Source organism: Mercenaria mercenaria, chromosome 10 (genome assembly GCF_021730395.1).
Source record: "Mercenaria mercenaria strain notata chromosome 10, MADL_Memer_1, whole genome shotgun sequence".
NCBI lineage: Eukaryota > Metazoa > Mollusca > Bivalvia > Venerida > Veneridae > Mercenaria > Mercenaria mercenaria.
In genome coordinates, this window is record NC_069370.1 from 47,030,985 (window position 1) to 47,047,642 (window position 16,658).

The 16,658-nt window shown below is 34.3% G+C and overlaps 1 protein-coding gene across 2 annotated transcripts in view; it reads right to left on the reverse strand.

Annotated features, from left to right (window-relative positions):
* Positions 1-12,624: 12,624 nt before the first annotated feature.
* LOC123561700 (nicastrin-like) overlaps positions 12,625-16,658 on the reverse strand; it is a 57,406-nt gene continuing 53,372 nt past the window's right edge. Inside the window, exon 16 of one of the 2 annotated variants that reach the window (XM_045354244.2) lies at positions 12,625-16,467. In XM_045354244.2, coding sequence (XP_045210179.2) covers positions 16,330-16,467 — 138 coding nt within the window. In that variant the 3' untranslated portion in view covers positions 12,625-16,329. The remainder of the gene's footprint in view (positions 16,468-16,658) is intronic. The other variant, XM_045354245.2, reaches the window with a different exon arrangement.

The window sequence follows — 16,658 nt, forward strand, 5'->3', positions numbered from 1 at the left end:
TAGTCTGAACAAATTGAAGTGAATTAAGTCGATCAATTAAATTCGTAAAGACTCGCAACTACATTCATCGTATATAACATGACATCTGCGGGTTGTGTCCCATATATCTAAACATTTCTGGACTATCTTTCATAGCCATATATGCGTTTTGTTTTCTACAGAATAACAATTTTCTTCAATTATTTACACAATTACTGAAAATGGGAGTCTCATTATAAGAACTTCTGAACTTTCGAATTGTTTAAACAACCAAATTTACTCGACAGTGTTGGCTTATATTAATCATTTTACACTCTATAAAATTCTGTTTCAGTATGCATCCGTTTATTCAGAAGACTCGATATTAGAGTGAAATATACAAACCATGTGGCCTCGTTATTTTATTTACATGATTTCATGTTGAGAGGGAATTCCTTTATTTAATTATAGAACACAATTACACAGATGTAGAATTGTATGAATACATGGAACATGATTTTACGCTCATCTCTACTGGGTTCATGTTGAAGAAGAAAAATAACAATGAATTCATTGTTTGCAAGCTGAAATGAAGAAATTTCATTACTTTAATTGCATTTTCGAAAACAGAACACAATTTTATTAGTTTTAGTTTAATGTTATGTCAATGAACGCCGCCAATACACGAAATCACATTGCGAAAATCTGGTTCCATTATATTGATTACTTTAAATTTAACTTTATAGGTTCTGAAACCTACGGTTTTACCCTGCCGGAAATATTAAAACTATCAAAGATCAAGAGATAAGCAAAAATGTTTAACACCGACCTTAAATTTTGGTGGATGATATATCAATTAGAATTAGCACGGTGTTATAAATGGTAATGTAATTTTTCTTTATTCCACTGCCACCAGGTTTGTTTTTGTGAGACACGTGGGATAATTATTATGTCATACACCATGCTCGATGGTACTCGTTTCTACTATATCTTATAAATACTGTTAAAACGTACGTATCACTGTTTTCAAACATCTGTAAGATACCAGACACGCGAGGAATGCAAGTATCGCATGTGATGGCTATAAATGATGACTGTTTAAGCATATGGCAAAAGCATTACTTTACCCTTAACCTGCTAAATTTGTATAATGAACTTGTCCATCTTTCAATTTGGACAGTACCATTAACTGTTAAAAGGGGTGCTTACCAAAAAGATACTGACTGAATGGCGAACAGTGCAGACCATGATCAGACTGCAAGGATGTGCAGGCTGATCTTGGTCTGCACTGGTCGCAAAGGCAGAATCACTTGCCGCCAGCAGGCTAAGGGTTACGTGAAATTTGCATTCGAGTGTCAGAATCGTTCTTAAAAACATATACAATCTCTCATGGTTATGTGAGTTTCCATATTAGAGTGTCCATATTTTGTATACCAAGGATCATTTAGACAGATATTCGTTTTGAAAAAGATTTCAAATATAGCTATCGGTTGCTTTTTTGTCTGCATTGATGAAAACAGTGATGAACAGAAAAGTAAATTACTTCAAAACTGTCTTCAATAAACTAAGGTTTCTTTTTTACTTCTGTTTCCTTTGTCGGCGGGTAAAATGTTAAATGCCAATTTGTCACAGCAGGAAGCTCAGTGTATCGACCTTAACGCAGAGTATAAAACTCAACACTGTCTCACTTCCGGAAAACACACAAAACCGTTTATATCGTCTTCATTTAGAACACGTTTTCGGGGCAATACTGGAGAAATTATTATTATTTCAATATGTCGTATAGCTGATTCGATTTGAACATGGTCCACTTTCATTTTGAAGCGTCCATGAAAAGTTGAAAAATATTCTTTACAATGGATTACTCAAATTAAATGATCCAATATACCCGAATTCATATTCCATTCTCTTGTCTGACTTTTTACGATAATTACTGGACTATTTTTTGTTGGGCAACGAATGTTTTGAATTGCTGATATGGGCGAAGTTAAACAAGATAGCAATTTTTAAAAGATCAAACATTTTTCCATTTCATTAAACGGGTTTAAACAAATAACTCAATAACGAGAGTAAGGAAAATTCAAACACGACCCGATTTGTTTACCTATTAAAGAAAGACGCCTGAATATTGTGTTTTCTTTAATATGCAACAATTCAATGTTTTACGTCACAATTGTTACGTTATTGAACCGCCTCCATAGCTCAATGGTAGAGTGTCGGCTTTGAGTGCGGGAGGTTAGGAGTTCGATTCCCGGCCGCGTCAAACCAAAGACGTGAAAAATGGTACTGGTAGCCCCCTTTCTTGGCACTCGGTATGTAAAATGATGTACGAGGAGGTAAAATAAGCCCAGGTAAGTATATGTTACTGGATACCATGTTTGTCGTAAAAGTGTTTTGTTGCTCATGTTGTTTGATGATCATATGCGATGTTAAATAAAGTTAACCTTTACCTTTTTACCTTTATCAAAGCGTCAAGCGTCATAGCTCATACAAAACAGACAAATTTTTAGTGGATATCGTCAAAAATGTACATAGCAATTCCTGATTACGTGTTTGAATCGAAATAATATATCTCAAACAGTGATTTGCTCTTGAATAAAATTTTGTTGTTCACATTCTCCCACATGATATAATTCCTTCGCATTTGAACTACCCAAACAATGATTTTATTCAACGGCAAATCACTGTTTGGGAAGCAATTCAAATTTTTGAAATTCTTTAGATGCAGAAAGTTTGCCTCGGTATACCAATATGACTTAAAGCTGTTTACGCAAATCATGTATGTTACAATATCGCGACAGTTTTTAATGAAATAAGAAAACGTCTAAGTTTAGATAGCCTTATGATTGTTACGTAATGATATCAATTGTTTTGCGTGCACCGTCTTTTCTTCCGAGAATCACCACTCAAGTAATACTGTTAAGCAATCATATCATGGTTGACAAAATAGAACTGAAATCGACTTCAGTTGGCTCAAGATACCGTTGATCTATTTATTTAGAACATAACAAATTGAAGATAATTTACTAAATTATTTAGCCGATCAGTTAAATTACCTTGCAAGATAAGCGAGATCAAAAAGAGTCGCAATTCAGCACGACCACCTGTCGTTGTCGTCAAGACAAATTGTGGCGCATTTTGGAAAAAGACATTTATTCCGAATGGTAATGTCTGGGCTTGAAATGTGTTTGTTTCTTTTCTTTTTTAATAAATTAATGTTAGTTTTTATTTTGGTTTCGCTGACAAAATCAAAATATTTTTCACAGAGTGAACGGTCAATGTGATATCTCCACCAGTGACATTTAAGATCTGACATTTCATACTACTATGGGATATTTTGGTCTTGCATGTTTTCATTTCACGTCTTTTCATTTTTTATAACAAAAATTACCAATTTTGAAATTTAATAAAATACAACGGGAAAACGTGTTTGGTATTTTTCACTGTGAAATTACCATAATTATATCAACAAAACTACATTTCAATAATTCATCGAAAGCATGTGAACAAGTGTACCTTTTCTTGTTTTTCCCCACTAAACTTTCAATTCATAATCAATTGATACGAAAAGAAAATATGTAATTCTTTCCAAATCAGTCATCGGCTTTTTTCGTATACATGACGTTTGCACGTCTTTGACATATCAGAGCATGTGATTCATGAAAGAAATGATTACTTTGACACGCGCACCGTGTGCCAAAAAGCATTATTGGCCGATGTAGAAACATATTTCGCGTGAAGCAGCATTATTAAGTTTCAACGCATATCAAATATATTTTCAAGATTTACAATTTACTTTAAACAAAATCAGTGATCGATATCAGTTAGCTGTCTGGATTGATATCGCTTTGAAAACAAGTCTGTTAGCATACGTCTCTTTTTACAAGGTATTTCTTTGTTCAAGGGTAAAAGATAAAAGTCAATTTACAATATAAAGAAAGTGAATGTATTGACCCTAACTAAACAATGTATGACTTCTGTTGAACAGTACGTTTAACACTCGAAATTAGTAAAACGTGTTTCCTTTAAAAAACACTGTTGGAATTACTGAAGGACTTTGAAGGGCTTTTGAAACAACAATCGCAAAAATTGTAGAAATTTCTAATAGATCGGGTCTTATTTGAATTCAAACAGTATGCTTTGAAGTTTTGATGAAAAGTGGAAATTCCGCCATTTCGTATCAATAGATCACTCTAGATACTTCCTGGAACTGTTCAAAATGCTTTAATTTATATTCAACACCTGATTATAGATTTTTCCCTTTGATGAATTCTTTTACTGCGCACGCTATCTCGATCGGGCTGTGTATTATTTTTTATTTTTTTTTTTATATATAAACAAGGTATGGTAGCGAGTAATTTCAATTAAAAATAGACCATTTTCTCATTTGATATCAAGCGCACAATTTCGTACATTTACAAGAATTATTTCAATGTTTCAACGCAGGATGAAATGTGATAATTCAAACATTTAAAATCGATTAAATGTTGTCTTTTAAACAGAAGTGCAACTGACGGCATATATGGCCGTTCAGTAGATTTTCACGCTTAGCCCATTTTATGAAAAATTCAGTTGAGGACATTTTATTTCAGTTACCAGTTTTATTTTTTTCCAGTCACTGTTTACAAATATCACATTTAAAGGCCTGGGTTATATTTCTATATTTTCCAACGAAAAGGGTACCAGACATCGGATTTTAATCGTGCGCTGTAGGTGTTCGAAATGAAAATTAATCTTGCTGGTAAGTTCAGGTTTAATCTAAGAAGTTAGTGTAGTTTCTAAGACGGCCAAGAAATATCTTATCAGTCTGCTACACTGTGTATTGTGTATATCTACAAATGCAAATGGTATTTAAGCAGGATATGTGGCTTTTAGAAACATTTTCGAATGTACATTTAATATCAATTATGGTGTTACATATTCCTAGTTGAGAAACAAGTTTGCCGGTGTCAGAGGATGTCACTATCAATTACAGGACTACAAAGAGACAAAAAGTATGAACCTGTCAATATTAGCATATAAGCGAGCTGTATGTAGTTTTATGGCGGAAAACCTACATTTATTTTTGATATTTCTTTTTCCGTTTAATAAATATAATGAAAACATAAAAATATTGAGCTAACGCATTTATTTTCGTCGGCGTAAAATGACTGTACCAAGCTTCATTTCCGAAATTAACAACTACAATGTAGAATGTAGTTCTACGAGTTATAACGTCAAAGGTCAGTTAGGCTAAGATAAATAAAACAGGTGTTCTACTTGTTTCGGTTCGCTTGAGATTAACAATTCAATTAAATCTGCATTAAAATCTAATCATGGATGACAAAATAAAGTTTATATAGCCATTGATTGGCTTAAGGTGCATCTCTGCACTGTAGAAATTGAAGGAAGCTGTGTCGATCAATTCCACTACCTTGTAAACATGTTCGGGAAATATAAAACTGAGGTTATAAGAACTCACAACTGCAATCTGCAAGCAAACATGGGTCTTTTATCTAGACAGCTGTGTAGGAAAATATAGATGCAACAAATCAGGAATTAATTCTAATACCGAATTATTCATGATTTGCGTTTTTGATTTGTCTATTTAAGCCAGCAATTAACAGCGTGTGTATTCATATTTGGGAGAGAAACGATGTAATGGTTCTGGACAAAGTTCATGATGTTCCATAATATGTGGTCATTTTTCTCAAAATCTAAAAGCGTTATTAAGCACGCTTTAGAGTTTCATTTCATGACATTTTTATATTTAACTTGCAATTTTGTAATTAACAAGTAAAACATGCTGTAAGATTTTATCAAATACATATACGATACGATTTGAATTGAATGTATAACCATGACCATCTTATACAAGGGGTCTTTCAGAACTTTGGCAACCGGAGGAATTTCTTTGAATTGTACAAGGTGGCTCAAGTTGTCTCCAAAGTAATCTCAATTAGCCAAAGAACCACACTATTTCAGTCGTCATATCCAGTTGTAACAGCTAACATCTACTTCTCCGGTTATAACAGTGAAATATCGCAACCCTATAACGGTCCTGGTGTCATAACATCGTCTAGAAAGAGTTTTTCCAGCATTTGGAAACAGACAAAAATAGTAAGAATTCCCTTTTGACCAGTGCTAATGGTTTGGGGTGTTGCTCTCGGGAACAGACTAAATCAAACTGAGTCTGCTGTGATTTTGCTTGCTTTCATTGTGTTTCTAACGGGTCTGAATATTTAAGGTGTAGAATTATAACCACATTTAGGTCTCCTGTTGTTTGTTTGCATATACTGTGCGATGGTTTGTTTTTGGTATACTGAGCGAGTGCAAAATTTCCGCCGAATACCTCTACCACTGCATTTACTTATTGAATTAAAACACCAAAGGCCAAGAAAACTCCGAAAAACCTTTAAAGCTTAACGATTTAATTGTTTGCGTTACAAATTCCTTGCATTATAAGTCCGTAAAAAACCATTCTAGGCCGATACGAAATCATAATCAACTGATAAATTGTAAAAGCAATCTTTAATTACAGCTGGCAAAACAAAACTGATACTCGCGATGCCGCTGAACAATACAAATCCAAGAAAAGTGATAGATCAATTAAATAACATTGCAAGATATCAACCGGGAATTATAAAACCAGGATCATAAAGAGTCCTTTTTTCGTAGTACGACGTCATTGTATCCGTCCGTCCGTCCGTCCGTCCGATCCCATCTCACATCTCGACAAACTGGAAGTCACAGCAATTTCAAATTTTAATACATAATGATATTTATCAAATGGCTCTAGTAGTGTGTTTGTAGTTCTATCAATAAATAAAATATACTCGACTAGTACTTTTCCTTGTCTCATTCTTTTCACCGAACTTTCACACGTAATAAATGAATAACGAAACATATAGACAAGTTCAAAATATTCTTCGTTCTTTAAATTTGTATAGAACTTCACATATCAGAGTACTAGTCGTGTGTTAACAAAAATCGGCGGAAAGTACCGAGAAGTTGCGTCAGGTCAGAGCTATTTTTGACATGCGCAACACGAGAATCGCGTGCCAAAAAGCCGTTGTCATGAAAAATCATACGCAGTCACTCATGATCATGTTTCCGTTTTGTAAACAAGCTACTAGGCACAATACGTTATAAAATGTGATGATTTATAAAGATTTCAACAGTTATTTATTTGAATTAGTGTTTATAGAGGGACGTTTACGCTTGCGCGATCTTTAGCAACTGTAATAAAATTTCGCGCAAAAAGCGTTTTTTTTTTAAATGAAAAAAATAGCCGTACTTTATTCTTTTGTCGTAGGGTAAAACATCATGCCAGTTTGCCACAGCAGAAAAGTGTGTGTAACGACCCTAAACGCAGACGATAAAACACTGTCTCACTTCCGTTCAACACACGAAATCGTTTAAATTTGCTTCCTTTCGAAAACACTTACTGAAATGCTCAGTCTAAAACACCACTTGCATAAACAGGAGGATTTTTAATGTATTGTTTGAGAATCCTATTTCAATTCACAATCTTTTGAAGATTCGTAATTTCATAACAATTGATCACTTGAAGGACTCTGAATGCTTTGATTTATATTCCATACCGTAGTCCCTTTTTCGCTTTGATGAATACTTTATCCCGGTCGGTCGTCCGTCTTTTTAATTACTATGTTTGATAGTGCGTAATTTACATGAAAATAAGCCATATTCGAATTGACATTAAAGAACTATTTCTTGTTGTCTAAATGCAGTCCTATACATGTGATAATTAGAATTTTTGAGTGGTACACAAATATGTTTATGCCCAGTGTATAAACAGACCCACTTTCTCCACTAATATCGGTAGTGGATCACTGAAAAAAATTCAGCGGATGGCTCTGAAAAAAAAAGACCTTGAGTACAGGTCACATTCCTCTATTGATATATATGTATATATAGACCTCCAATTCCATTTTCAAACAAATAAATTTCTTTGAATTTTTAAGAATCTGAACAAGACATCGTGTTTTCCGCTTAAAAGGTCTCTTTGGCTTGGTGGTTACTGCTGCAGACAACTAGTGCCTGACCACACGTACGTTCGAAAAGGAAAAGAAATATCTTGTTGGTCTGCTTATAATTAATCAATGACGCTCCGATGGTTTGTTAGGCGGTAAATTTGTTTTAGACTGGTACATAAGGAAATTATGCCATCATATGTTCATATTGAGAGTTGGAGGATTTTGGCAATACACTGCAGGTCTTTAAATGGCAAATTCCAAATAGTCTAAAACAGCACATCACAAAGTGTTCTTTGCTATTTTAAGCATCAGTTTTCTCGTTTTACTATATTACAACCGATGTAAAAACTCAAAATATGTGATGGCGGGCCATCTGGCTTGGTTATACTGTATTGTTCATAGTGAGTAAGTCTCATTGGGCTGATGTCCAGTCATTATTGCATCTGATAATACCAAAAAAAAAATCATCTAGAATGCTACAGAATTTTCATAATACATGCATATCGTTTTTATGGTCTATCATAATACTAGAAATCATAATACGAGAACATGATAGTATTTAAGGCGTCAATTTTCTCTATTTTTGTACGTTTATGCATTTACTTGAAAAGAAAGAATGCAGCATACCAGTTTTCACGCTTCAGAGTGACATTTTAATAAGAGAGTTAGATTCCCCGTGGGAGTGATGACAATTCGAACGACAATGTTAGACTGTTGCGCCGCTGATGGCTTATGTTATACATTTAGCACGCGGTGTCAGTGGTCTATTCCGGTATGTTTGTTGTGGGTAGTTATATTTGACCACATGTTATTGTCCGTAAGTATTTACCTGGCACTCATGAATATTCCGTGTATTTCCGTAAATTAATTTTCGGTGTCCGAATATAAATAGCGGTATAACTAAATAGTACATATATCGTTCTAACTGATATACTGTCGCATGTGCAGGTAGCTGTGCGGACAAAGCGTTTACCTGCCAATATCAGGATTGTAGGTTCGAGTTCTACGTCCGAACATATATTTTTTCCCCAAATTTTATATGCAGACTTACTACTCATTTGATCAAACGTATCGTGATATCTATGGTTCATTAATTTAGAGTAATCATATTTTCCAGTTATAAAATAATGGAATAAAATTGTTTTAATAGTATCTTAGATAAAAAGACAAGTTACCTGTCACCAACGTTCCAGGAAAAGAAAATATTACAAGAGAAAACAATCAAAATTCATGAAATATGACACATAAAAATAATGTAAACGATAACCTTACAATGCATTAAATTGAAAAAAGATCTATTCCGTAAGTGATTTCGAACCCATGGTAACGTGCGTGCTAGACACCTTACCTCTACGCCACCGTGCCATTGATTAACTTTACATGTACTTTAGTAATGTAGATACTTTCAGGATACTAATATTGCGTAAATTAACGAAAACGCCCGAAAATATTGGCGAAGATTAATGAGTGCCAGGTCAATACTTACGGACAATACTTATGTTTACAATACTGATACAAAGATATAATAATACACTATATAGATAAAATATAACAATTATATGAACAGGCAGCTATAAAACCTTTGTTCATAATTAATATGTCAATTCTTTTAAACTTATTATACAATGAAATATGCCTGTAGTCTATCGCACAAAAACACTCCATGAATTGATTTTTAACCATTTGTATTCTCTGGTTCCTAAACGCATAAGGACCATGATTTCTTTTTGGGGTTTGAGTTATACAATAAAATTTAAGGTCATAATGGCGACTTTCTAGTTGGTAGTGGAGGAAGACCTTGCATTATTCCACGCAAGGGCGGGCACCTGGATAGAACCACTGATCTTCATTAAGACAACTGGATGTTTCCTCACATAAACATCGAGGTTTCAAATCCGCATCGGTGAGAGGCAAGTGATTAGAACCACCCAACTATGGCGGCCACTCGTAGGCCATGAAGATCTTAGATCGCTCACCTGAGTATCACAACATACACGTTTTATTGGAGCTATGATTTTTAACCAGTTACGTGTATTTCGACAGTGGGTCACCAAAGGAACGATTGTGTGAAATCAAGTTTTATTAAAGATGCGTCCTCTATATATTATATAAGCCGAGACATTGCTGCCATGGAATTAAGTAATCCGTGCAGCCATCCTTGGTTAAAATTCACCCAAGGACATTTCTGCAAACTAAGTAATAAACTTAAATGTTTTGAGTGCGTTTAAAAAAGGTATTTCTATAAGTTGCCCAAGTGACTAGGTTTTTTTTGCCTAGATTGTCCAGTTTCAAACTCAACCGCTTAGCTCAGTAGGTAAGAGCGTTGGTCTACGGATCGCGGGGTCGTGAGTTCGATCCTCGGGCGGGGCGTATGTTCTCCGTGACTATTTGATAAACGACATTGTGTCTGAAATCATTAGTCCTCCACCTCTGGTTCATGTGGGGAAGTTGGCAGTTACTTGCGGAGAACAGGTTTGTACTGGTACAGAATCCAGGAACACTGGTTAGGTTAACTGCCCGCCGTTACATGACTGAAATACTGTTGAAAAACGGCGTTAAACCCAAAACAAACAAACAAACAAACATCAAACTCAACCTAGATTTCATAGAGACAAACACTCGAACAGAGTTTAGTGAGAAAGTGTCCACAAAGGTTGACCTGGTAACCTATTACTTGACACCAGGTAGTCCATTTTCGGACTGATTTATAGTGACAAACATTTTGACACAGGTTACCGGTAATCATATAGAAAATGTTGCCTCCCGAGTGTTACAAAGGTTTTTCACTAATCTGACCTAGTGTCCTAGTTAAAGACCTTATGTACCCCAGTTTTAAATGTGACCTACAATTCATACAGACAAACATACTGACATCAACTCCAGAGCTTTTTTAATACAGGGTTTTCTTTGATTTAACCTGGTGACCTAGTTTTTGACTTCATGTAATACAATTTTGAACCAGTTCTAGGTTTCATAGAAAGAATATACTGACAAAAATCATGATAGTCATCCAGACATATATTCATACGAATTTTCATTACGATGATGTAGAAAATGTGGCCTGTAGAGTGTGAAGGTGACTCGGTGACCTGGTTTTTTACCAAACTTGACCCAGTAAGAAAGGCCTCCAATATTTTATTCAGCGTAGCATTTTGACCAAGTTTCATCAAGATTGTACCAAAACTGTGACCTCTAGTGGGTTAACTGTCAAATTGATGACGACGGACGATGGGCACACGGTGGTCACAATTGAGCAGGTTGTGCTCAGGTGAGCTTAAAATACAACTGGTGTAGTTTAGAGTGAAAAAATCAAATTTGAAAAATAAAAGGCAAGAATGTAGATGTTTTGTTTATTGCAACTCCTTAGGAAAAGCAAGTTCTCTTGCTCCATGCTGATTCAGAATAACAATTCAATTAAATTTGCATCACAATCTAATTAGGGCTTGAAAAACAAAATTAATATTGCCATTGATTGGCTCAAAATGTCATTGACTTTCGTATTCTGAATGGTACAAATTGAAGGAAACTTCGTCGATTAATTAAATTACCTTGTAACATGTTCAGGAATTATCAAACTGAGGTCATAAAACCTCGCAACTGCAATCTTCTAATGTGGTGTTTTCTTTCTGTATGTCTAGAGAGCAGTGGATGGAATTGATCAGGAAATGTTCATTCAACGCAGAATTAATTTTAATTTCAAACATTTGATATGTTCATTTTATAGTCGTGTATCTACATATGCAGTGATCAAAGACAGCACCAAGTATATAAACCTGTCATCTCTATTGTAAACCTGTTAACTCTTAAAGCTGCATACAGTGACTCTCCACGACAACAAAATGTGCCTTGTAAGGTATTTACTTAGACCATTTCTTTCCTATGAACTAAAATGTAACAAGAAAGAAACTAATCAAGAGGGTCACGATGGTCCTTAATTTGCTAAAAAAGGGCAGTGGTACTGGAGCGAACGCTTACTCGAGTCGAGTATCACTGCTCTTTGTAGCATCTAAGTTGAAGGTCTTTCATATCAAATTAAAGTACAACAACCGGAAATCTTCAAGGTGAAGTTAATACAGTCAGTCACTGTAATTTTATGTCATAATTCATTTTTGTTATTTCAAACCAAAACATAGTAACTGATCTGTAAACTGAAAGCAATATTTATTCTTCACTACTGAAGGTTAATTTGTTTTAAAGTCGTAACAACACAATTTTCAGTCATATGGTGACATTCCAGCTTTTCATGGTGTAGGAATACCCCAAGTGCAGGCTGCTGCACTACTGTAAAAGCATGTTTTCGTTGGGTCAAAATTTTGTGAATTTGAAATTTTGAGTATGATCGCGAGGTTTAATATTCGCGAAATTGTAAAAATGGTATCCTACTTGAATCTGAATTATACTAATGGTGAATATTTAAGCGAGGATTATTTTCATGATATATAGGGCCTCGCGAAAATTAAACCCTTGTGAAAATTTCTTTTACAGTATTCCAGGCACCGGTAATGATACCTCGGTAGAACCACAAATTTCGTAACCTAGCTGAATGACTTCCTCACAAGAAAGAACTCTATGCCGACGTTTTAAGATGATTCGAAGCTAGTGTCCTTGATCACTCTGCCATGTAGAGCCCTAGCTATGGCAACAGGACATCCAAAACTATTTGGTTCATTAAGTGGGAAGAAAAAATGTAAACAGTTTATAAATTTTATATTTCATTACAGCATTTTCAACTAAATCATTTAAAAAAACATTGTTCTTTGTAACAAATACATGTATGTATTAAAACAAAAGACATGAAAATCAATTTTTCAGTTACACCACAGGCAAGGCACAAAACATAGTACTGCAGTGATAACCTTACACTCACAATTTAATAACAACTTGCATACTTTCAATCACTTCAAACAGTACTTATTAATGATATTAAACTAGTAAATGGCTCTGTAAAATGATGTTTGGCAATATATTCTATATGACAATAATAACATGGCCTCATCAATTTTATAGCAATGTGTCAACTGTTGTGATGAAATGAAATGTTAGTTTTCTGTCACACCTGTATATGCAGGGAAACCAGTGTGATTAGGGACAGCAGTGTTACTGAGTACCAAACGGTCCTAATGACTCTAATAAACTGATCTAGTTTCAAATCTGTCCTTTTGACTTATACTTCCTGAAATTGCACATTTTTGATACAGGAGGGAAAACATGCCAGAGTCACATTTATTATGACAGTATAATGGTCGGCCAAACCCTTAAAGTGGAATTCTGCGCATTTTTCAAGTAAAAGTCCAGATGAAATAGATGTGTGTGTAAAAAGGGTGGAGGAAATTATAGCTTTTAACCCAGTAACCCAAACTCTTCCTCTTACCAGTACGAAATAATAACTTTCCAAATATGACTTCTTATGACTGGGGCAGTCTTTTTAAGAAAAATCAAACTGCATGCAGGAGTTGCTTCCCTTCAACTTCAGAAATCTCTACATATTGGTAAGGGAGATCACTGAGTAGAAGATTGAAGAAAAGAACTATTATTTTATTAATCCGATTTCTTTATTTCTAAAGCATCAACTTCAAATACTTATGTGGCATTATCGTTAATTTAACACATTTAAATGCACAGAAACCAAAACTTGCTTTTATAAAACTTTCACCAAAACATACTATGTGCAGTAAGATGCGCATAATGCCACTTTAAAGATATCCAGTGGCTATCTTTCACAAAAAAAAAAATTATGTTTAGTTATTTACTTCAAATGTAGAAAATCCTCAAAAAAAATCTTGAAATGACTAATATGAGCCAAGGATGACTGTCTTGACAATTAAATAGTTGGCATATAATGCTTATTATAAGGCAACCATATTAGAATAAGACTAACAAGAGTTAAAGGGAAAAAAAACTCTTTGATAGAATAGGTGCACATTTGACAAGATGCTAAACTTCTCTAATGTAGATACCCCTCTAAATCTGACAAAAGCTTGGTCCCAAAGCTGTCCAGTAAAGAGGGGTTCTACTGTATTTATAAGCATTAGCTGTAAAAAAATGAACAAGACAAGTTAAGACTGAGACAGAAGTTTTTTTCTCTTTTGTTTTGTTCTGCTGGGTTCTATGTTTGTTAACAGTATCCCCAAACATCCTGGATTTGTTTTCTCCACAACAACTTGATAACTTCCCCAATAGGAATCAAAGCTGGAGGATGAATAACCCTAAGACATATTTGCCTTTAGTCAATGACCTCTTATTTTCCGCAAAAAAAAATATATGGTATTCATGTATGATGGAACATGGCTGCATAAGATGAAACAAGATTAAATATGCCTTCTTGGTTATAAGAGGTTTCATTAAAGTTTAAAATTAATCTCAAATTGAAACGCAAATTCTTATCAAACTAAACAAATACATTTGAAGGCCAGTCTGCTAAATCTCAAGTGCATGGTGCTTTTTCTTAAAAATAATACATGTGTAATAACATATTCCCGCGAGACATTCTTCCATTTTAGGAAAACAAACACATTAAATTCTATAAATAACAAACTGAAATTTAAAATGCTATTTACAGTGCATAAATGTACACAAGCAGACAAAATACAAACTGTGGATAGGTGTTTCAGTATCAGTAAAAAAAAGTACAATTCTAAATAAATATAATGTAAAAACGTATTAAAGACAAATAATCATTACATGATCAAATTTCAAAACAATATTCTTACATCAAAGACAACAGTTCTCTGATTCAACACAAACCAAGTATACATGTAACACAAACATTCAGCAATTTTTGTTTTGGGTTTAACGCCATTTTTCAACAGTATTTCAGTCATGTAACGGCAGGCAGTTAACCTAACTAGTGTTCCTGGATTCTGTACCAGTACAAACCTGTTCTCCGCAAGTAACTGCCAACTTCCCCACATGAATCAGAGGTGGAAGACGAATGATTTCAGACATAATGTCTTTTATCAAATCGTCACACAGAACATACACCCCGCCCGAGGATCAAACTCATGACCCCTCAATCCGTAAACCGACGCTCTCCTATTGAGCAATTTCCATACAATTACAAATTCTCTGTATGCGATTTCGGCATTCTACGGCTTGTTGTTCATATTAACTGCATTAGTACCTACATCATGCAGACATAGCACTAGGAGATTACGGAATTGAACGAAAATTGCCGAATGTTATTACAGGTCCATTACCTTAACAATTGAGTCATGAAAAATCAAATTTTCTTGCAAAGGGTGGTCAAAATATTAAGTATTTGGAAGCCATTGACCATACTGCACCATATCTGGTGCCTGTCTGATGACCTCGTCATGCAACTATAACATAATAACCTTTTTATTACATACGTATCTAAACGTATAAATGTAATGCAAATATCATGAATTTGTTCAATAGCCTAAATAAGATTGACAATACTGAACTAGATAAAAACAGATAATGCAATGACACACATTGAATTATGTCACACACCTGATATGAATTTCAGGCGTCAATGTAAAGAAAAATATTGACGTTTCTGGTACCATTGTAACTTAACAGGGAATAGAAATGAGTATGTAATAAAATGTATATACATGCATCTCTAACAAGATTTTTGTGGAATGTAGCAAGATTGTGTTATACACAAATGAACTATGACAGCAAGTGAAGACTTGTAAAAGCAACAACATATATTTGGTCATGTTTTGTTTTGGTACAATGTAGTATTATTACTCCATTTCCACAGTATTTAAGTCATATGTGGCAGTCAGTGTGCTTGATAGACAACTTTCAAACCTGAATTAGAGGTGAGGGATCGACAACTGTAGACATAGTGTTTATAATGTTACATCATCCATAAAATATCTGCCAAACCTGATTATCACATTCATCAACTCTGAATGCTGATTTAACCATTTAGGCAAAATTCAATTTCTCATTTTATTGCTTTATACTATGTGGGAACTGTACTGCCCTTAAGTTATTAATTTTTCAAATTAAGACAAGTTCTACAACTGTTACACCACATATCCTGGTGCATTATGCAAATCTATGAACTGAATCAAATAAACTTGTATGGCCAGCACACAAGTTTAAACAAGAAGTACAAAAATTGTGAAAAAAAATGTGTTGCCTTCCTGCAACAAATTAATGTGCCATCCTTAGTGGCCAACATGGTAAAGTACCAAATAAGTTGCAGTACCTTCCTTCATAGCTATTTTTTCTTTACTTTGTGCTAAAAACCATGTAAATTTTAAAGCAGATTTTTAATCTTAATTATAATTATTTTCAAAACTAAAAAATTATAAATATAAAGAATTGTCCCCTGATTGTACAAGAGGATGTAACACGGAGAATGCAAATGTGCACACTGTTTGTCTTTCACTTTCTATTAAATTAGTAAGTTAAATTATCACATTGAAGTCGTTATTGTCCGGTACTCTTGAAATGGTCCAGGGGGGGCAAACAGAACATCTACACGTCTGTTGATTAAATATACAATCACCATGGAAACCACCAACACAACTATTCCAATACTCAGTGTCACAGTCTGTAATATACAATGTATTATGATTAATTTATCAAAAATATAGATGTTAACAGGAAGTTTACCCCCCCCCCCCCTTAATAACATTCAACTACCCTCATTTTTAAAGATTTAAAATATTTTCTCTCCTCTATACAACTGAATATGTCTGGTGATTAGTTTTAACAAGAAGAGGGCCATGATGGCCCTAGATC